The 23,462-nt window shown below is 36.0% G+C and overlaps 1 protein-coding gene across 2 annotated transcripts in view; it reads right to left on the reverse strand.

Annotated features, from left to right (window-relative positions):
* Window positions 1–1,128: 1,128 nt before the first annotated feature.
* Window positions 1,129–23,462, reverse strand: part of ZNHIT6 (zinc finger HIT-type containing 6) — a 62,081-nt gene continuing 39,747 nt past the window's right edge. The window contains exons 9-11 of one of the 2 annotated variants that reach the window (XM_090271707.1): window positions 9,063–9,083; window positions 6,143–6,267; window positions 1,129–2,368 (exon numbers count right to left, since the gene is read on the reverse strand). In XM_090271707.1, coding sequence (XP_090127833.1) covers window positions 2,328–2,368; window positions 6,143–6,267; window positions 9,063–9,083 — 187 coding nt within the window. In that variant the 3' untranslated portion in view covers window positions 1,129–2,327. The remainder of the gene's footprint in view (window positions 2,369–6,142; window positions 6,268–9,062; window positions 9,084–23,462) is intronic. The other variant, XM_090271708.1, reaches the window with a different exon arrangement.

Below are 23,462 nucleotides of genomic sequence, written 5' to 3' on the forward strand. Positions count from 1 at the left end.
AGCTCAACTACACTTTGGATTCTTAAGTATCTTTATATTTAAATTATATAGTTAAATTTAAATTATATTTAAGTTATATTTAAATTATAGAGTTAAATGACAGTAATTCTCTTTAATTTATATTTATAATATGAACAGGTGCAAGCTTTGTTTACTGTAATTTATGGCTATTAATCCCATATGTAATAATCAGCAATTATGAAAGGCCTACCTTCTCTTTGAAATCATTGTCTAAAAAGTAAAGGAGGCCAGGTGGAGCTTTTCTCCTTTTAAAATGTGAGTCATGAACAAACTGCAGATGTTGCACTTAACATTGGTCAGGGAATTTGTTTATGCATCAGACTTTGTCAAGAATCCAAAATGGAGATGGTTTCTAAAATAAAAGAAATTAGTTCTTAACACTACAAACTTCTAGGGCTCTCAATCAATTATTCCAATTTTACCCCCTCCAAGCAGTTATACATGGTTATTCACCAAAACACATGTTTATTGTAAATCCTGAGGGAATAAACATGCATATTACTCAAACAAGCTGATAGTAACATTTAAGGGAACTGTGCTAGTTAAATTCTTTCCTAAGGAATAGTCTCTAATTGAAGAGTCTAACAGAATTCTAGACAAGAGAGATGGCGAAGATGCATTATTAGATTATTTACATGTGATGTTTTTTTTTTTTTTTTCCCTTTCTTTTTCCTTCTCGGCAGGGGAAAAACACAGGATAAGTTCTTTGGTTTGTGTCCGGTTTCCAATTTAAATTCTAGAAGGGATAAAATTCAACAGTTTTCTTGGAAATGAGACGACCTCATAACAGATTTCATTGTCAGGAAATTCCTCTCCACCCTGATATTCAGATCACATGTTCATTTGTGTACTTTATCCCACTTTTCCCAATTACAATTCTAGTCATCTATTGACACTTTTGATTCATTTCATCTATTTCTTGTCTGTTTCAGATAAATTTCCCTTTTAGATTAAATATGAATCCCTTGAAATACCATTTAGTTGTCTCCCCAGTAATACTATGGAATGACATAATTCTACTGTATGAGGGAGAAGATTCCTGAGGTTGCTTTAGGAAGTGTGTGTGTGTGTGTGTGTGTGTGTGTGTGTGTGTGTGTGTGTTGTGTGTATTTATATATATTTCAAATTGCAAGGCCTTATTTCCTATGAATCCCATTTCCATTATTACTTTTATACCAAGAGTCTTTGTGGCATTACTGTCTTTGGATTCTCTTCTCCACAGGCTTCTCCTAGGCTCATCTTCTCCATTATATTTTCATATTTCTAATCTTTCTAACTCTCTTTAATTAATGCCTCTGCCTGCCTTCCTTTTGGTCTAATACTTATTCCAATTATACATTAAAATTGAATTTCACTAATGTTCAATTATATCTGTTTTCTTAACCATTAGGTACACAGATGCAACAGAGATGTAGTAATCTTTTACTCTTTTATAGTCATGTTGCAATTTCATAACTGTATAAGTTCCAATAAAACTAGGAAAATTTAATTTTAATATGTGAGATCATACTGTATACAGAGCTGCCATAAGGTATAAATTAAGCCAGGTATATCGTAAATACATATTCCAATAACACCAAAGAGTCCAAGTGTTTTAGTTACTGTTATATGGTTTGAAACACAGGATAAAATTGGTCATCATAACACCCCTGCATGGCAATGATAAGAGTAGAGTGGAAATGGAATGAAAGGTATAGAATTCACAATAAGACACAGCTCATTGTATGAACAAATGTGGCCAAATTTGTGAGCACTGATGATTCAAACAACAATTCGGAGCTGCTGCTATTCGGAACTGAATATAAGAAACAGTAGCTAATTGTACTTGCTCAGCCTTTATATAGGACATCATACTGAGTGCTACCTAAGTATAAAAGACCCAGTCAGTCACTGTAAGAGGGTAAGTTACACATGAATCCCAAAGGCAAGAATGGGTAACTGAGCACTAGGTGGTGTGTCACATGGCTTTTTGACAATTTTGTGACTGACACAGGTGATCCTTGGGTTTGGTCTTGCATCAAAATATAGGAGTTTTCATTCTATATGATTCAGTATACTAAAAAGCCAGGGTCTAATTAAAATGAACACCATGCCAATCAGGTGCATAAGAGAGGTTAATAGGAATAAGGACCTTGTAAGTCAACATAAGAGGTTAGAAAATAGATCTTTAAAAAAACTTTTTTTAGATTAATCACTTTCTAGAAAAACAGAAAATTGTACCCACCCACTAACAATACCCCAATCACCCAACAGCTAGTCAATGCATAGTCCTCTGCAATCTGGGCATTTCCTTCTTCCAGAAGTGCTCAGTTTTCATTGTCAATGTTCCTGGTAGATTCACTTTTCACTGAAAAAAATAAACATACAGTCAAGTGTTTATACTGTTTTTGTTTTGTTATGTTTTTTCCTCTTTTCCCTTCTGAAGCACACCAATAGCACTGCTCAAGGCATAGACAAACCGTGTCATGTCCCAGGCAGCCAGAAAATACAGTTCTGGCCACAATAAATAGAGAAATGATGTCTGAAAGTGGCAATTATATTGTGTGAGGCAACATCCTTCCTGACTCTGTGGAAGGCTTGAGGATGGTCACTTACTTCAGTGTGGTTATGATTCCATACTCGCACCACTGAATAGATCGCTATTATCACACAGGCCAGCCAAGTGTGGTTGGAATAAATTTTTCCATGATTTTCTTTTTAAACTTAAAATTGAGAGTCAGTGTACACTGAGTGAATGTGGGCTGACAGAAGACTAGCTAATCGCCATCTCCTCCCTTTCACAGGAAAGAAGATGCAGAGCAGAAATGCAGTTCCCTTAAAGGAGCTGCCTTGACTAAAGCAAGCAAGCCTATGATTACCCACTAAATGGAGAGTTCCTTGAGGAGACAGACTGGACCTCTCCTCCCTGTAACAGCCCCCTAGTGTAGCCCGTTTGCTGAATCAATATAAACACAGGTCACTCTATTTTTCAGTTTGTTTGTTTTATTATCCACAAAATGGGAACCAGAGTAAGTGCTCTATTTATTTCATTGTATAGTGAAGCTAAAAAAAAAAAAAAAAAAAAAAAAAAAGTATAAAACCACTATGAAAATTAAGGTAAAAATACAGATTATTTTGCTTGAGGCTTATAGTCATTTGTCTCCTTCGTGTGGATAAGAAAAATAAAGCTCAGATAGGCAGAGTGACTGCTCAAGGGCCCAAAGCTAATAAGAGTTGGTGCTAGAATCATAAACCTGGATCTTGCGTCATTTCCAATTGCCAAGTTCTTTGGGGTAGGCTGATAGTACCTAGATTTAAGATTGTACAGCAACCAAACTGGTGTTCATTGAATTCTTTTTATGAGTAAGGCCTTGAAATAGCTTCCATCCAAGATATGTCCCAACCCTTGTTGAATTTTATAAACTCTAGCAAGAGTCCTTCAAGTGCCTCCATGACATTACAAGTTAGTTGTTTTCTCTTCTGACTTTCTCTGCACTTGATGTGAACCGTTATAGTACCTACTGCACTGCAAAGTTAACATTTGTGTTCCTGTGCCTGAGATCCATTCCCATACCCCTCTCCCATCACCTGAAACAAACACCGAAAGGGAAAAAAAGAAGAAGAGGGGTAAGCAGGGATGAGGGGAAGAGAGAGGGAGGCAGAATGGTGAAAGGATTCATCGGTCCAGCAAGAGACTGATGTGTTAGTAGCTGTTATCCCATGGTATTTTTTCTAATTCAAGTAATCAATTTTGGGTTGAATTCCTTCTCAAAGGCAGAGGCATTTTCTAATTTCAAGTTATCTTAGAACAAACAGAGAAATATATTCTGTTGTTATTTTTAAATTAATGAGGCTTTGTACTATTTGGTATTGCAGTTTGCAGAAGACCTTTCCCTTTCTTCGTCTACTGAAGTTGCCCAGTTTTCTTCTTTTACATAGAGCTCCATTGCTCTGGATTGATACAGCTGGATGGTTAGCATTCAATATCTCCAATCTAGTGGGCTACCTTAACTGTTTAACTTTTTACAAGTCAACTTTTTTTTTTTATTCCTTAAAAAAGCAAAAAGCAAACAAACAAAACTTGCCTATTGCCCATCAATATAGGCAGACCTTGGAAAAAGTAAATTATGGCAATCTATAATCATAACAAACATTATAACAACCATCAACTGTGAAAACTACTGAATCCCGGCCCAGAAACACATTTTTCCAAAACTAGAAGAGAGACACCTTGTGCTATGAACCAAAGATTAAAATCCAATGTTTTGGCTCTGTAGAGAGAAAGAATTTCAAGGCTTTCCAAAGAAAATGCCCTGTTCTTATATAACCTCCTTCTGCATTAAGGGACCACCCTGCAGAATATCCAATGGTTGTGAGAAGGTACAAAAAAACACAGACACCTTGAAGTGCTTACACAAAGAAATGCACGTACAGGAAGACCTTTAAAAAAGTATGTGTATTTATGATGTGACAACACTGGTATGGTCCTTCAAACCCCGTGAGATCCTCTTTAGTTCTCTGCTACAGCAGCTCTAAACGATCCTTTATATTGAAAGCACGAGTCACTTGTGCTTCCTGTAAATAAGTTGAACATCATATACCTACCAAAAAATAGCATATTTTACTTAAGAAGATTCCAAGTGCACTACAGAAGTAGCCTTTTCTTTTTGCTTCTTTACAGGAAGCCTTAATTCAATGTGCATTCCTAAACAAGGTGAAAGAGGAGCTGTGTGTGCTATTTATTTACACAGACAGTGTTTGCCCTGGCTGGTAACCCACATTACTAAACAACTTTCCCTGAAACCAGCATTTAGAGTGAGAGCTATGTGAATTATATTAAGGAAAAAGGTTTTTATACAGCCTAAATAAAGGTGAAACTGATCATTTAAAACTAAAATTTCTAATTTAATTTGAGAAAGTAAAATAGAATATTCTTGATCAAACTGTGAAAAATATAAAGACAAGAATTAACCTCAAGATTTAGATATCTGTAATTGATTATTAGAAACTTCATGTTCACTAATTAAAAATCTATTTTCAAATTGTGCCACTGACAAAAATTTTGGCCACTTGGGAAAAAATGTTTCTATTAACTTTTATGAAGAAAAAAACCTATTATATGCATATAGAGAATATCTTAAAACAAAAATTACTGTCTGTTACTGTTTAGCAATAAAACCCGCACAACATATTTCAAGTAGTATTATCTTAAAAAATAGAGTTCAATCCAATCCAAGGATTTTATGGTTCTCTGGAGTTTGTTACAATGAAACTTGGCCTGTACCTAATAACTCTTACCTGGAAGTGGTAGTTAATGGTTTTGAGTTAAAGTAAGCAAACTTTCTCCCTTTTTAAAAGTAATTTGGATTTTATTCATCCTCTAGAATCTGCATTCAGAAACACAATTAGCTTACCTTAATCAATATTTGCAAATATGGATAAGTCATTTTCTACATTGAACTTTTACATATACCACCTCCAGTTCTAATACTTCCTCCCAACTCCACTACTTACCAAAGAGGAAAAAGTGTCTTCTTTTGAAGTTTCACAAAAATGGAAAGGAATATAGCCAAGGAAACAAAAATCAAAGAAAATGAAAAGAAGGGGTTTAAGAATAAAAGGAGATAAAGGGTCAAGGCAATGGTACTTGGCCCTATGACACATTATCATAAATGGCAGCCCAAACTTAAAACATACTATTTCTTGTAACATTTCTCTTTCTACATGGTAGGATACTAAAAATCTTTTTGCAATCCCTCATTTTAGGAATGTCTAAAAAAAGGGGCTTTTAACTCAGGAGTAAATTTATCTGATCATGACCAACTGATACTTAAAGACTATTAGCTTAAAAGAAGACAAAAAACACATAGAAATCCAATAAGGCAGAGTATGCTTTTACAGCCAGACATTTATTTAAAATGACAGTCATTTCAAATTGATAATGTAAGCTCACAAGCTCTCAAGCCAGAGAGAAGCAGCAGCTCATTCATTTGCTTGTTTACAGTATTAAAGCTATAGAGCAAATTCAGATAAGTGTGTAAATCTAGTGGGAAAACACATATATAAAGAAACGCAGACAGTCCTAATTGCTTCATTTTCACTCAAGTTATTCTGAGTATTATAGGAACAAATTTATACTTACCTTGGTAAAGAACTTGCATGTCATTATTGGATTCCTTTAATACCACATGTAATGTTGGGTACTCAATAATCACTTTGTTCCTCAAATTGTCAAGGAGACTTTTGTGAGGATCCAGTTCATAGTATCTTACAATATAAAAGCAAAACAAGAAAATGATCTTAATGTTAAAAATTATAAATAAAATACATCAGTCTCTTACATAAAACATTTCTTAAACAGTGATAACACTATTTCAGTAGTTATTTTCTTATAGTACAGTAAATTTAATACTTCTAAAAAAACAGGTAAAGAGCTATTTTTATGGACGTTCTAAAGCTGTATCAAAAGCATATCAAGAAACTTGTAGCTTTCGACTTTCGCTCAAGATGTTGGCGCAGGAAAACATGGCTCATCTTCTCACAGAACCACATCAAAATTACAACTAAACTATAGAACAACTATTATTCAGAACTGCCAGAAATCGAGCTGAATGGGAAGTCCTACAACTATGGAATTAAAGAAGAAACCAGACTGAGACTGGTATGAGGGGCAGAGACGTGGATTGGGGCTGGTCCCATACTCACATATGGTGGGTAAAAATCGGGAGGGATATCTCTGGGAGCAAGGGGTCCTAGACCCACACCAGGACCTCCCAGCCCAGGGTTCCAGTAACAGGAAGAGAAGTTGCCATAACTTCTGGCTGTAAAAACCAGTGGGGACTGAGGCTCTGGAAGACTGAAACTTCTAGAGTTCCAGGCAGTTCTTCTTAAAGAGCCCATGTATGGACTTACTTGGACTCACTCCCTCTGAGCTTCAGTGCTGGGGAGAAAATGAAGTGTCTGGCATCAGGGCAAGGGCTGGGGGTCAACTTTCTCCCAGACAGAAGTGCTGGCAGAGGCTACAGTTCCTTTTCTGAGCCCCCTACCTCACAGAGCAGGTAGTTGGGAGCCATATCCAAGACTCCATCAACCTGGCTCACACTGTTTGCCCCACCCTGGTCATTCCCTGATGCTCCGTTCCATCCAAATTTTGGCCCACCCAAGTGGTTTCTAGTGGCTTTTCTATACAAATGGTTTGTCTTGGCTCATGCTTCGGCTTTTCCTAAATTCTCTTAACTAGCAGCATCTGGCCTTAGTGAGTCCCATACCTCTCATTAAGAGGCCCCAGGCCTGGCACAAGCGGCAACCGGCCTTGGTTCATAGCTTGGCCTCTCCTGGGCACCTCAAGGCCCAACAGAGGTAGCAGCCATTTGCAAATCGCTTTGTAACTTACGCTGGGTAGCCCCAGACAGAGCACAGGTGGTGGCTGACTTTTGCCTGCACCTCCTGGGAGGCCCCAGAGCCTATGCACTCAGAGGATAGCCAATGTAATCAGTTGGAGCACCACCACCCAACTACCTCCACAAGTGACGAACTCAGTGGTGGACTCATCGGGTACCAGAGGAGCCCTGATTAAGTAAGTCCTGCTCTGTGGAGTGGACCCCTGTGCAACTGATCACCCACAGTCGTCAAGGTTGGTGGTCAGTGGTCACAGCCAATCCTTGCAGTTGATAAACCCCTCAATCTACCCTGCCAACAGCAATCGAGGCTCAACTACAACAGGAGGGTATACACACCCCACATGGTGGGTGAACCTTAAGTACTCAGGTTGGGTGATAGAGGAGGCTGTGCCACTGGACCCTATAGGACACTTACTACATTAGGCCACTTCCTAGCCAGGGAATTGTAGCAGCTCTACTTAATACATAGAAACAAACACAGGGAGGATGCCAAAATGAAGAGGCAAAGCAACTTGGCCCAAATGGAAGAGCAAAACAAAACTCTAGAAAAAGAACTAATAAAAAAAATGGAGACAAACAATTTGCTAGATGCAGAGTTCAAAATACTGGTTTTAAGGATGCTCAATGACTTTAGTGGAAGAGTAGATGAACTCAGAGAAATCTTCAACAGCATAAAAAAGGTCATGGAAACCACAAAAAGCAGTTAGAAATGAAGAATACACTAAGTGAAATGAAGAACAATTTACAGGGAATAAACAGTAGAGTAGATGAAGCCAAGAATCAAATCAGTGATTTGGAATATAAGGAAGCAAAAAACACCCAATTAGAACAGCAAAAAGAAAAAAGAATCCAAATAAATGAAGATATTGTAAAGAGCCTCTGGGACAACTTCAAGTGTACCAACATTCACATCATGGGGGTGCTGAAAGGAGAAGAGAAAGAGCAAGAAAAAGAAAAACTATTTGAAGAAATAATGACAGAAAACTTCTCTAACTTGGTGAAGGAAACAGATATACAAGTCCAGGAAGCACAGAGTCCAAAACAAGATGAACACAGAGGCCCATACCAACACACATCACAATTAAAATTCCAAAGGTTAAAGCCCAAGAGTGTTTAAAGCATTAAGAGAAAAGCAGTTAGTTACCTACAAAGGAGATAAGAATGTCAGCTTATTTCTCAATAGAAACTCTGCAGGCTGGAACAGAATGGCAAGAAATATTCAGTGATGAAAAGTAAGGACCTACAAGCAAGATTACCCAGCAAAGCTAACATTTAGAATCGAACGACAAATAAAGAACTTCCCAGACAAGAAAAAGCTAAAGGAGTTATCACCACTAAACCAGTAAACAGTATTTTATGAAATGTCAAAGGGTCTTCTTTAACAAGAAAAAATATGAATACTAAAATGGCAATACATATATATTAATAATTTAATATAAAAAACAAGCAAAAGAGAACAGAATCGCAGATACAGAGAATGTTCTGATGGTTGCCAGATGGGAACAGGGTCAGGGGTGATGGGTAAAAAAGGTAAAGGGATTAAGAAGTACAAATTGGTTGTTACATAATAGTCATGGGGATGTAAAATGCAGCACAGAGAATATAGTAGCCAAAGAACATACATGCATGACCCACGGACATGGACAACGGTGTAGGGATTACCTGAGGCAGTGGGGGAAGGAGCTGGGTGAAGGGAAACAAAAGGGGGAAAATTAGGACAATTGTAACAGCATAAACAATAAAATATAATTTAAATTTAAAAACAAGCAATCTAAGTGTCCATCAGTAGACGAATGAATAAAGATGTGATACATATATACAATGGAATATTACTCAGCCATAAAAAAGAATGAAATCTTGTCATCTGAGACAACATGGATAAATCTAGTGGATATTATGCTAAGTGAAATAAGTTAGAGAAAGACAAATACCATATGATCTCACTTATATGTGGAATCTAAGTAACAAAATAAGTAAACAAAACAGTAACAAACTCAAAAAAAGCAAATTAAATAAACTAACATTAGAAAAGCTCTAAAATAAGTCATTTATTTTCATACAAAGGAATAAAGTAACTTTTACATAATATCTATCTTTAATGTACCATAAAATTTTCTTGAATAAAACAATCACTAGCCAAAAGTTAAAAAACAAACATTATTCCATGATAAATAATTTCTAATAATATGTCAGTAAAATAATTGGCTACAAAATACTTTAGTAAAAAGTTCATTATGGTTATAGTTCCAGAAATTTCTATTGTCATACAATTAAAATATTAAAAACTAAAAAACAACAAAACAAAAACCAGATTTGGGTTTCTTAATGAGGCAAAAGCACAAAATTTAAGAAATATGAAGTTTATTAGTCATGGTATCATAACATAGTTGTCAAATGTGTCACAGGTAATTAGATGCTTATATCTCTTAAGGTATGAAATTCTCATGTCATTACTTTAAAAAAATTGAATTGATTAAAGATGCATTCCTCTAACATTCTGCCTTGCCTGCTTCTGGACTAGGAGAAAAAGGGGTGGAATCTCAGCTAGCTTACTGAGAGCTGCATATGGGAATGTGTTGGCGTGTGGTTATCATGTAACGCCGAAGAGAAAAAGGTAGAGAACATGTCCACCAATGTACTGCAGAAGTTCTTTAACTTTTCTTTACTGTCTCCACCAAAGAGAGATGATATTCACATGCACGACACACATCTCAAGGGATACCCAGCCTGAAAGCTGTAACTCTACACTTCTCCATCCCACTCAAAAAAGCACAGTGGAATACAGTGATCAAGAATGAGGGCATCATTGGGATACACCTGGACCTGCTGTAACTTTGTTTTAAGAGTAAATCCTTCACAAACTTGGGTATTTCTTAATTAGTAACAAATTATTTACTCCATAACTTGCAGCTGACTGAGACATGTAGCACACTTACTAAGAACTGGTGTAGTGATTTCTTTGTGTTCTAAGTTTGTTCCATGTAAGGGAAAACAGAAATAGTTAACAAAATGCCAAGTCAAGCCCAGTGTAAAGAACTAATTTCTTTCTATCTTTCTACGAAGTAGGTGACAAGTGAGAGAACAAATGTAAAGCGAAAACTTTGCTTACCTTTGACTGCACATTCTATTCCAGGAATTAAATTCTGCATTTTAGAATCACAGAATATTTTTTATGTTAAAAAGAAACTTGAAATGCAAAATACTCAGTTTTCCTAACCCAGCCCTTGTGCCCATAGGCCACAGAACGCATACGTTCTTCTCCCTGTGTAATGTAACACAGATGTGCTTACAATACTTTAAAAGTGGTTCCAGCATTCAAGGATTAAATGTTTTACATCTTTTAAACATTACTTCCCCTTGAAATAAGCACCATTTTTAAAAAAAGTTAACAGTAAATGTACAAAAGAAAAAATGAGATTGGATAAGAATCAAAGTTTAACATTAACTTATAAAATAAAATGTAAAATGAATATAACAAAATTTTTCGTAGGAGAAAACAAGATCTGAATTCTCAAATAGAAACTTTTCAAGCGATATCCTATGAATAGTTGCAGTAACTTATTTTCTGTGCACTTTAACTGAATCATCAGGCTTCTATTAAGAGAAATTTCCCAAATAAGGGAATGTTTTCTACTTATTTCAATCTTTGGTAAATAATTGTCAGTGTTTACTTAATGTTTTAGGTATTTTATTTCTTTTTAAAATATTAAATATTTGTTAGGTTTCTGTAGATTCCCAAAGCTGGAAAAATTTAAAAAAGAAAAGAAGCCACATGGTAACTAGAGCCTAATTTCATATGTTCCCAGCACAGAAACATTTAGAGATACTTAAAAATTACCAGGTAATAAGTTATATATGTGCCAACCAAGTATGGCACAAAGTACTTAGGATGTAAATATTTAGAAAATTTTTTAATGAATTATTTAAAAAATATTTTATTCACATGAAAAGTAAATCTGGTATGTTGTGTGGTTTTGATTAGAAGTAATGAACTTTATTTAGTGTTTCTCTAAAATGATGCAAACTGCTAATATCGGCAATATTGCTATTGTGTCAGTAAGCTTCTAGGCCTCAGCTTTCCCGTCTGTTCACTAAAGAGGTCTGACTTCACTAGATAATCTTTCAGCAGAAACTCTGACTTTCTTTGATTTTTCTACTACTAGGGGTTACTCTTAGTCTACTACAGTGATTTTCAACTGGTGTGCGATGAAAATTTTTAAAACAAGCAATACCTGAATATTTAGTTAGGGACACTGAACTCTTTCCCCTTAGGTTGTCAAATAAAAAAATGACAACAGCCAACACAGTAGCCATCCAGTGTGAATGAGTCAAAATTGTACCTATTTTTTGGGGTCATATTGGCAATATATTTTTTGGCGTGCTGCAGAATTTTAGTAGTTTATTATGTGCACCATGAGATGAAAAGATTGAAACTCAATGACTTAAGCCATGAACACTGTTTTACATTTGTATTTAACTACAGGAACAGCACATTATAGAAACTTTAGCTTAGGACAAAGTCATTGAACTTCTTCAGTAACCAAGAATGGTACTTATTATATAAGCACTGAAATATATATTTGTCATTTTAGGCATTTTACACTTTAAATGTAGCCTTGCAACTTTCAGTACAACCTTCAAACCATTATTTTATATCACATTTACTTCTAAGGGGCTAAAAGTACTTTGAATATTTGTTTCTATTATCTTGAAGGAAATTGTGTAGTCCAGCTTGGCACTGCCTAAAACAGGCCATTAAGTCACTGAATCCTAAGAGACAGCTTATCTTTCTGAAATTTTCAAAAACTCTGCTGTTCCCATTAGTAGAATGGCTCTGCTACCATAAGACATACTTAGGTTTGGAAGAATTAAGCCACCAACATTTGTCTTTTCTTCTACCCTCTCAGACACTTCCTCTCGTTATTTCTCTTGCTCTCCCTTACAGGATTGCAAGCTGACTCTGCTCCAGGGCAGCTTCACAGGTGCATTTGCAGTGCAGTGTGGCTCAGTAGGCCAAACAGGTGTTACAGTGATTGACATTATATAAATAAAAGTTGTCTCCATACTCAAGGGTATGCTTTTAATTTGGCTCTGTCACTAACTTTCAAAGAAACTGGCCATGCTCCTGAATTTTTCTCTCTGCAATTTGTTAGCAAATTAGAATTTTTTTAAAAAAGAGACAAAATTAAAAGAAAAAATAGTCACAGGCCACTTTATTTTCCATTTGATCACTGATACCCCTTAGAGATCATTTCCCCTTTGATTCCCTAAAAATACTGAAACTAAATTAGAATATTTTCTAACTTTGACATTATAATAGCAGCCCCTAGGTTACAGATTTTTTTCCACAGTAAAATAAGGTCACTGGATGAGGTGAATGCCAACATCCTTCCAGCTCTAAAATTCTACACGTTTTGATATCTGTATTTGCCAAAGGTAGCACTTAGCCTATATTCTCAATAGTTGTATATAATTCTCAATATAGGTTTCTGGGTTAAAAGTGCACTAACTGATTCTAAATGTAAAAAGTTGAACCTTTGGCTGTTTAAAAAAATTAACGCTAATCTAAAGGTTTTTAAAGTATGGTTCATTCTTGCATAAGTGAACTCATTAAGGTTCCTGAATTAATTATAAACTAAATATTTTAGATTAACACTTATCAATTTCCTCTAAAATAACACAAACTTAAAAGAACTGAACTTATTTTAAGAGTAGAAAGGGAATAAGTAAACAAAATGGCTTTCAAAACCCAAACGAAAAAACCACATTGTTAATGAAGAACCCAGAATAGGAGAAAAAAGGATACATAACCCCAAATAAAATATATAAAACCAAACTAAGCACAGGAACAAACAGTTTTAACTTTCCTGCTTAGAAGGAAAATGTAATATTTAAAATTTCTCCAAATAATACTGTGTGACAATTTTTTGCAATTCATACTGTTCAAGTCACATTAGAAACAAATACAGTCAAAACAAATTTTTTCTTATCTTTTAGTTTTCATACTTAAAAAAAATACAGTAATTGAATTAGTGGTTTGCTGCACTTTGTTTTGGGAGTTTAATGTATGCATGTAGACAAGGACTTGCTTGACACGGGACGCCAGTTATGAGTTGGTTACTGCAGGTATATGTCTCCATTCAGAATGCTCAGAGGTTCAGAACTACACTGGTAAAGGATCCTAGTCTATCCATAATATTGTATGAAAATTTTAGGATGCAGTAAAATAGTGACCAGCTATACATTTTAAAACATGCCTTAAGGGGGGCCTTATAAAGCTCTTACTTGCTGTAGGGGCTGCTTCTTCAGTCTTTCTTATCCTCACTGGTAAGCTCAATTACTTTTAAACCCATAAGGCCTGGGTTCCAATCTTATCCCTGGTCCTTATGAGCTGTGACTCCTCAAGGATACTTAGTTATCCTTATCAGTATAATGATGGAAAGAATAACTATTCATCAGCTAGCCTGTCAACATTAAACGTTTCTAAAGTGTAAATTGCCAAACTAGTATCAGTAATAAGACTTTATACCCTAAAGGTAATTTAGTACCTCTAGCAGGGAAATGACATACTTATAAGGAATAATGTTCATGATTTATAATGAAACTACTTAGTAGGAAAAGCATAAACTTTGTAGACAAACAGACCTGAGTGCAAAGCCTGACTCTGTAACTGTAACTTGATTTGAGTAAGCCAATTTCTTAGAGCCGAAGATGCCCATCTTGTAGAGATACAGAACGTACTTCATTAGAATTAATGCATGTAAAAATGCTGTAAACACATTGCCTGGCATTTATTCATCAATTAGTTCCTCAAATATTTATTTGGGTCTACCATGTATAGGTAGTCTGTGAGGTAATGGTAGTTCATAGGAATAAATTCCAGTTTATTGGGGGTGCTAGTCAAATAAACAACTACCACACTTTCATTAAGACAAGTTTCATAACAGAAACATAAAGCTAAGTAAATACTCAGTAAGCATTCTCTCTTTTTTCCTTGTCTACCTCCAAATGTTCTTTGAAGCTGCACAGTGCCTTCAATATCTATGAACTTCATTTACTAATCCTAGCACCCCCCTCACTTGGTTCTTAAAATTCCTTTCTCTATAGTTTTTTCTAATTAACATAGGGAATTTTAATTAGCCTTACTCTTGTTAACAAAACATGTCTTCTCTAGTGCTAAAATGAATGCAAAGTTCTGATCAGTGCACTCTTACATCCTTGATCTTTATTAGGAAGTGTCACTTTCAAAATATGATTACATCCCTCAGAGAAGCTTTTGCTTAAAAGAGTTAGTCAAATAGTTCATGAGTTAACTACATCACAGAATTATTTTAGAGTTAGCAAGAACTACTCTAGATGTTTCCGTCTTCCAGGTGAGGGCACTGAAGCTTTGAGAAGTTAGGTATCCTATTCAGAGTCACTGAAGGAGATGCAGAGTTGGGACTGTTAAGCAGATCTGAGTTCCTTTACCCAACTATTTGCCTGTTTGCTTACTCCTCACTCAACATGTATCAAACAGTGTTCTAAGCACTGGGAAAACAAAGGGGAAGTATTAGGTATTCACTAGAGGTGATAAGATGAAGGTTTTCTAGGAAATAAGTATATACAGGTGGAGCAAAAGTAGGTTTACAGTTGTGAGTCTGTGAAAGTGAATTCTTCTATTATTTTTATTAATTACTGTATTATTTTCCATATAAAAAACTGTAAACCTACTTTTGCCCCATCCTGTATACAAGGTAGAGTCAGAATAAGCTAGGTGTCAAGAAGACCAAGTAGACAGTGGATACAGGAACACACACACACAGTTTTGGTAGTTATAATAAATTATAGTGAGAAGTCTTATTGGAAAGGAGCTTGATGCTCTTTGGCTAAAATGAAGTATCTGAATCATCTAGAAATTTCATGCCATTATTCCACCTGAAGAGTATATATATAGTTGGTTACTTTATTATGCAACATTAAGTAGAGTGGATACATTTACTGAAGAACAGGTCCAAAGGGATTTGATGGCCAAATTCTTAGCAGATTATAAGTCTACAATTTACATAATGATGTTCTTATCTCAAATATAGACCATCAGTTTGTTTCCTATATTTATGACTATTTGTTTTGTTTTGTTTGTTCGTTTTTCAGATACCACATATAGGTGAAATCATACAGTATTTACCTTTATCTGGCTAGCTTATTTCATTAGTATCCTCTAGGTCCATCCTGTTGTCACAAATTGCAAGGTTTCATTTTTTTTTCTGACTAATACACACACACACACACACACACACACACACACACACACACACTTCTTTATCCATTTATCAATGGACACCTAGGTTGCTTCTATATCTTGGCTATATTGTCAATAATGCTGCAATAAACATAGGGGTGCATATATCTTTTTGAATTAGTGTTTTTGTTTTCTTTGGAAAAATACACAGAAGTGGAATTGCTGGGTTGTACAGTAGTTCAATTTTTTGAAGAATATCCATACTGTTTTCCTAAAGTAAAATTTTATTGGAAATGTATCTGTGAATGTGATGGGTGAGCCCCAATGACAGCATGTTTTACTACACACAAGGTTATTTACTATTGATTTTTACATTTCCCCACTTATCTCTGCAGTATTATTAATAGAATCAAATTCCAAAAGGAAAACATGAGGAAGTTTAAGTAATCCCATCTAGAGAGCACACTGTTATTATTCACTAACCCTTCCTTTATCAGTTGTTTTCAAGGGGTCTAACTAAAAGCCAAAAATGGCCCTGGCTGATGTGGCTCAGTGGATTGGGCACTGGCCTATGAACCTAAAGGTTGCTGGTTTGATTCCCAGTCAGGGCACCTTGCTGGGTTGCAGGCCAGGTCCCTGGCTGGAGGCGTGCAAGAGGCAACCAACTGATGTTGGTTTCTCTGCCTCTCTCTCTCTCTCCCCATTTCTTTAAAACCAAATAAATAAAATCTTAAAAAAAAAAAAGGCAAAAATGACCTTTGGCTATTTACATAAGAAAGGGCATCTGAGAGTAGTTAATACTAAAAATTCTGGTATTCCTTTAATGTTCTCTGATATGTATTTAATTCTGTACCATGATTATCAAAATAATCTTAATTTTCAAAACCCTTAGTTTTCTAATGTCAGGACATTTTAAAAATCCTTTTAATATTACATATTATAACTTTCCTATTTAGAATACCTTCAAAGTATATTTTTCAATCATTCTCTGTGGGCCTGAAACAATATAATTTAATTTCCTATACTGGTTCAGTTAGGCAAAGGTTGCAGACTGTTATTTTTAGGATGTAAAAATCTGATTTAAAAAAATCTGTCCTAGTATCAAATGACATATTTCTTTATACAACTTCAACAATTCAACTGAATAAACATTTACCAAATACTAACTACATAGAAAACATGTTAGACAGTGAATGGGATCTAAAAAGGTCCTCAAGGACTTTACCATCCTGGCCATTGTTTCTCAAAGTGTGGTCCCCAGGGAGACTTCTATCAGAGTTCCCTAGGAGGCAGAACTGTGAATATTGCAGCCTTTCAGGTCCTACATAAGAATGACTAAACCACATCCTCTGAAGGTGAGCTGGAAATTTACATTTTCAACAACTAGATGATTATGATGGGCACTGAAATCTGAGACGCGCTGTCCTGAGACAGAAGAAACTCAGGTTAAATGACCAGTTGGGGAGATGCTATAGTAAGGGAGAATAATTGGCCAGTGGGCCTATGGGCTGGGTGGAAAGCAAAAAGGGACCTGGCAGGACTATGAGGTGAGGCAGGCAAGAGACCAGGATCTTACAAGCAACTAGGACTGAGGGGTGGTGTCTTGAATCTAGGAAGTCAGATCTGATGAAGAAACATGAACTGGGGAGGTCAGCTCTGCTCTAGGGTAGAAGAGGGTCTTTGCTGGTGGGTGGGTATTAGTAAAAGCCAAAAAGAGATCAGGTGCATGTCACTTGAGACTTGTAACTTGTACACAGGCAAAATTAATTTCTCTAAAAAGGCACAGGAAAAAGTATCTTTCCTCTTAACTTCACTATAAATTATTTTTAAATATATTATGTTAAAAATCCAAAGAAAGTAAAGCAACCTTGGTCTGAAAAATAAAATCCTCCCTGCATGGAAATAAAATCATCCAAGAGAAATAGCTCATACTTCTGCTGGTTGCTTTTCAAAAAAAAGAGAAGTGCTCCAAAATTATTAACTACAACTAGTGTGGTGAGAATCTGTGTAAGTACAATAGGATAGTCTTCTTAAGAAGAGTAATAATCTACTGTGATGTTCATGAAATCAAAATCTAGAGAATGCTTTAATTTAGCTTGGGTTTAAACTCTAAACTCTTGGCTTTACATGTCAATTTTTGGAATTAGAGTGAAGGCAACTGGTGTATGTTTTTGTTAAAAAACAGGTCTGGAGTGTCCACACCTTCCTTTGGATACCTGTTGTACCTTATATATTAAGTTCATACATATCTCCTCTTCTAGACTGTGAGCTTTTAGGGCTTAGCACTGTGCTGGCAAATGGAAGGGGCTCCATGAATATTAACTGACTAAAGAAAAAAATACAGACTTGTTCAATCTTAACCTCCCGATACTTTAGGTCAAGTTCATATATCAAAGAGCTTGTCCTCTGAGCAGGTACTACTTTTTTCTGAAAGAACTTTAAAATAAACTGGGCAGTTATTACAATATTTCTTTCTCTCTCTTTTTACATATTGAGGGTTGAAGCCCCAACTGGTTAAATGATATAAAGCCATAAATGACCAATAAGAAAATCCTCTAGAGCAGGGAATGGCAAATTATGGTCAGTAGGCCAAATCCAGCCCACTCTTTCCGTAAATAAACTCTTACTAGAACTTAGTCATACACTTTCATTTATGTATTGTCTATAGCTGTTTATGTGCTATAATACAAGGGCAGAGTCGACACTGGGACTGCATGACCCACAAAGTAAAAAATAATTACATTCTTGCCATTTATAGAAAAAGTTGTCCAAACCGTGCTTTAGAGTATTAAAGTGTTATTAACACCTAGCGCATAGCAGGCACACTTTATTTAAGTGAATCAGTATACTACCTGAATTCCTACTATGGGAAAGTCACTAACACAGCACTGCAGTAAATATTTTATAAAGATGAAGGTAAAAAGGAATTTATCATCATATGGAAGATATTTTATTGGGATAAAATATAAGATTGCAGTACACAACATTTTTTGAGGCTCGAAGGATAAAAACTTATATCCAGTTGGGGAAAAAGGACAGACTCTACTGTAGACACTGGCAAACAACAGACTGCTCAGAAGAATGAAGAGGAGGGAACATAAAGAATGCTCATTGTGGAGGGGAACATGTAAGGCAAGGTGCTAAGTGAAAAGTGCAAGATGACTCTAAGGTCTTATGCCTCACTAGAAGAATGGCAATGTCAGTAACAAGGAAAGAGAATCAACATTTGTTGATTGTTCACTAGATGCCAGGAACATAACCAGCCCGTTTAATCCTCATTAAAAACAAAACAACACAAAACACAGAGAAATAGATATGGATGAACTTAAGATTTAATGAGATGTCCTGGCTGGTGTCGCTCAGTGGACTGAGTGTTGGCCTGTGAACCAAAAGGTTACTGGTTCAATTCCCAGTCAGGGCATGTGCCTGGGTTGCAGGCCAGGTCCCTGGCTGGGGGCGTGTGAGAGGCAACCAACTGATGTTTCTCTCGCACCTCGATGTTTTCTCCCTCCTTTTCCTTCTCTCTGAAAGTGAATAAAATCCTAAAACAAACGAACAAAAACAAAACAAAACAAAACTTCTTCACATCCATGAAAAACCAATGTAAAATAAAATGAAATAAAATAAAAAGATTTAATGAGATATGTAAGTGAAGAAAGCTGCAAAACAGGATTTGGAGCTTGGGAGAAAGGTTGAAAATATATCTAGATTTAGGAGTCATTTGTACAGAAACAACAGTTGACAATATCATAAATATAAAAAAATAAGCTCCTGAAACTTCATATTTTTCTAATATCCCATTTATGTCGAAATAAATGAAAAGTAACATTTGGCCCCTGCTTCCTTGTGGTTAGTGGTGAGTGGTCTGTTTGAAGTACTGTATAGCTAATATTGAATTTAAGAGTACGTCCCAGAAATCTAAGAAATGATTTGGCTGAAAAAGTTATTTTTAAAAATGATACATAATATAGTCAACTGCCAGCCATATGAAACTTAAAAAAAAAACACATTGCCTCCTTTTACTAAGGAAGTAATCTCTAAAGTTTAAAGCAACAATAAAAACTTACATTCAGAGTCAATTCAGCAAGATGTTGACCTGAATGTTGTACTTCATAATACACGAGTAATGCATATTTACTGAGAGTGATTTGCTATGTGCCAAGCACTCTGCTAAGCAGCTGACAGACATTATCTCAAAGTAATCTTCACAACAATGCAAAAGCATTTCTGTCTTCATCCCCATTTTCAGATAGAAAAACAGAGGCTTGGTAACTTTCCAAGGCCTGTATCAAATTTATAGCATTATTTAGACTTTATAGAGAATCTACTTTGATTTAGGTTTTTGAATAAAAGCAAGAAGGGTATTTCGAACATTGCACAATTTGGATTAGGTTTGAAAAGTAGCAATTTAATAAATTTAGTGCTTGTAATGGTGAGACTTGGGGTCTACCAAGTCTATTCTGGAACTTTTAAAAATAAGGCCTACTTCTCCATAGATTATACATACTGAAAAATAATATTACTATTTCTTACTGGAATGATATAATTTCACTCTGAAGGAATCCTAATAATAAAGTATTCGTTTGAAAAGGCCATTCTTTTTGAAAATGTTTCTGAAAATGATGCTGCTTCTACTTGAAACTCAAAATGCCCTAAACCTGTCCAGAAAACGGATCCATGTCTATTTTTCCTGCAACAGAACTGTATGCAGCCTATTCATTCTGATATAAACTCCAATTTTTATTTATATGCATGGAAAATTAAATGTGCTTAATTAATAGTTTCTACATAAATTTTGGGGAAAAAAAATCATCCCAGAAAAGCTTACATCACGCCCTTATCACAACCAGTATTTTATATAAATAACAAAGTAGGAAAGTAAATATGACAGTAGAAAATGTATCTGAAATTCTTTATAAAAATAAATGATTCCATTAATAAGTCAAAGTAAAACAGAGATCTAAAATTTAACAGATGTGGAAACTTATACTTGCATGGACAGTAGCAAAGCTGGGGGTATTATGAAGACATCAGTCAATACTAACTTAGGGAGCAGCAGTGCAATGGCTGCCTCTGACAGTGCCTGGCATTGCCAATACAGGCTTTTCTGCTTCCATACCATTCATTTACATTCTGAGATTAGAATGCTGGCAAGAAATGATGTGACAAGAAGCAAGTGTGTGGTCTTGCTGACACAAGCACCTTATATGAATTCTCCTCCACTGGGAATGTACGTGCCACAAAAGCAAGAATGGTTTTCCTTACTGATATCACCCTAATGTCTAGGACAGGACCTGCACCATAGTGGATACTTCACTAAGTGTATGCTGAATGAATAAATTATTTTACTTAAGAAGCCATATTCACTTTTATAAGAAGACACAAATTTAAATCCTGGGTATTCTGGAAAGAAAACCCCCAAATAGATCAATGGCAAATTTCTTAGGGTTAGATGTGTGTTCATGATAGCTTAAATCTAACAATAAAAGTTGTGTATGGCAAAGCTAACTCCTCAGGAACATTTAAGACTGCTCTAGTTGATCAGGTATATTATGAAACAATTGTTATAAACCCTCAAAAAATGGAAAAAACAACTAGTAGAAATTGGAAACATCAAGTATTTGGTAAAAAGAGTTCACTCTGAAATGACTGAAACAGTCTAAATCATTCATTTAAAATCAAACAACCACAAGGGCTTTGCCTAGGCAGACACACTTTGCCTCCTTGCACAACCACAAGAAGAATCACAACTAACCTCAAAATAAAAAACACCCAGAACCGCCATAAAATGAAACTGTATGAAGTCCAACAACCAAGTATTTAAAGAAGCCACATTCATCCAGATGGGTAGGAGGGGCGGAGACGGGGAGCTGGGCGACACCTTGGGAGTGAAGGATCCCAGCCCCAGGACAGACTCTGCAGCCCAGGGATTCAGTGCTGAGAAGATAAAACCTTACAACTGCTGGCTATAAAAACCAGTGGGGACTGAGGCAGTGGAAGAAATTGCCGGTTTCTCAGGCAAGTCTGTTTAAAGGGCCCACAGGGTCCTAGAACATATGCAAACCCACCCACTCTAGGATTCAGCACCAGGCAGCAGCTAGAAGGACACCAGTTGCACACGGGAAGTAGGGGAAGTGACTGGAAAAGAGGTGAGTGCCTGACAAGCATCCAGAAGCCAGACAGCAGCACTGTCCCCTCTCTGGTCCCTCCGCCCCCCATAGAGCCACAAAGCAGTGAAGAGAGTTGCCCTGCCCTGGCAAATGTCTAAAACTCCGCCCCTAACAACTTAACAGGTATGTTAAGACAGGGAGTGGAAGCAGCTTTACCTAATACACAGAAACAAACACAGGGAGGCTGCCGAGTTGGGAAGACAAAGAAATATAGCCCAAATGAAAGAACAAAACAAAACCCCAGAGAAAGAACGAAGAGAAATGGAGATAGCCAACTTATCAGATGCAGAGTTCAAAACACTGTTGATAAAAATGCTCAGAGAACTCATTGTATGGCAAAAGCAAAAGGGAAGAAAGGAAGGCTACACTAAGTGAAATAAAGAAAAATCCAAGGGAACCAACAGTGAAGTGAAGGAAGCTGGGGTTCAAATCAACGATTTGGAACATAAGGAAGCAACAGACATTCAACCAGAACAGAATGAAGAAATAAAAATGTAAAAAAACCAAGAGAGTATAAGAAGTGACATCTCCAAAACTGCCAACATCTGAATCATACGGATGCCAGAAGAGGAAGAACAAGAAATTGAAAACTTATTTGAAAAAATAATGGAAGAAAACTTCCCTAATCTGGAGAAGGAAATAGACATGCAAGTCCAGGAAGCACAGAGAGTCCCAAACAAGTGAGACCCAAAGAGGATCACATCAAGACACATCATAATTAAAATGCCAAAGATTCAAGATAAAGAGAGAATCTTAAAAGTAGCAAGAGAAGAGAAGAGAAGAGAAGAGAGTTACCTACAAAGGAGTTCCCATAAGCCTATCAGCTGATTTCACAAAAGAAACTTTTCAGGCAAGAAAGGGCTGGTAAGAAGTATTCAAAGTGATGAAAACCAAGGACCTACAACTAAGATTATTCTACCCAGCAGAGCTATTATTTAGAATGGAAGGGCAGATAAAGGGCTTCCCAGACAAGGTAAAGCTAAAGGAATTCATCACCACTAAGCCATTATTACATAAAATGTTAAAGGGGCTTATTTGAAAAAAAAGGAGAAGATCAAAACTATGAACAGTAAAATGACAACAAACACACAACTATCAACAACTGAATCTGAAAAACAAAAAGAAACTAAGCAAACAACTAGAACAGGAACAGAACCATAGATATGGAGATCATTTGGAGGGTTAACAGCTGGGAGGGGGAAGGGGAAGAATGGGGGAAAAGGTACAGAGATTAAAAAGTATAATTGGTAGGTACAAAATAGACAGAGGGAGATTAAGAATAGTACAGGAGAAGCCAAAGAACTTAAATGCATGACCCATGGACAGGAACTAAGGGGGGGGGGGGCGCACTGCTGGAAGGAAGGGGAGTACTGGGCATAGGGGGCAACAGGGGAAAAAAAGGGACAACTGTAATAGCATAATGAATAAAATATACTTAAAAAAAAAAAAATCAAACCACCACAAGGGAACTACTTGTTTTTGCCTTCTAAACATTTCTTGGGAAATAAAAGCTTCCTATTTTGCATGCTTATCTTCAACTAGAAACCTCATATTTTATAACCTATAATAATCTTACTTAGATGTTCTCTGAATGTACTTACCTTTAATGGTATTACTATAATTAAGTATACAATCAAACATAAATGCTCATCCAAGCCTACCTATGAATGA

Source organism: Furipterus horrens, unplaced genomic scaffold (genome assembly GCF_987537825.1).
Source record: "Furipterus horrens unplaced genomic scaffold, mFurHor1.1.pri manual_scaffold_3, whole genome shotgun sequence".
In the NCBI taxonomy this organism is placed as follows: Eukaryota; Metazoa; Chordata; class Mammalia; order Chiroptera; family Furipteridae; genus Furipterus; species Furipterus horrens.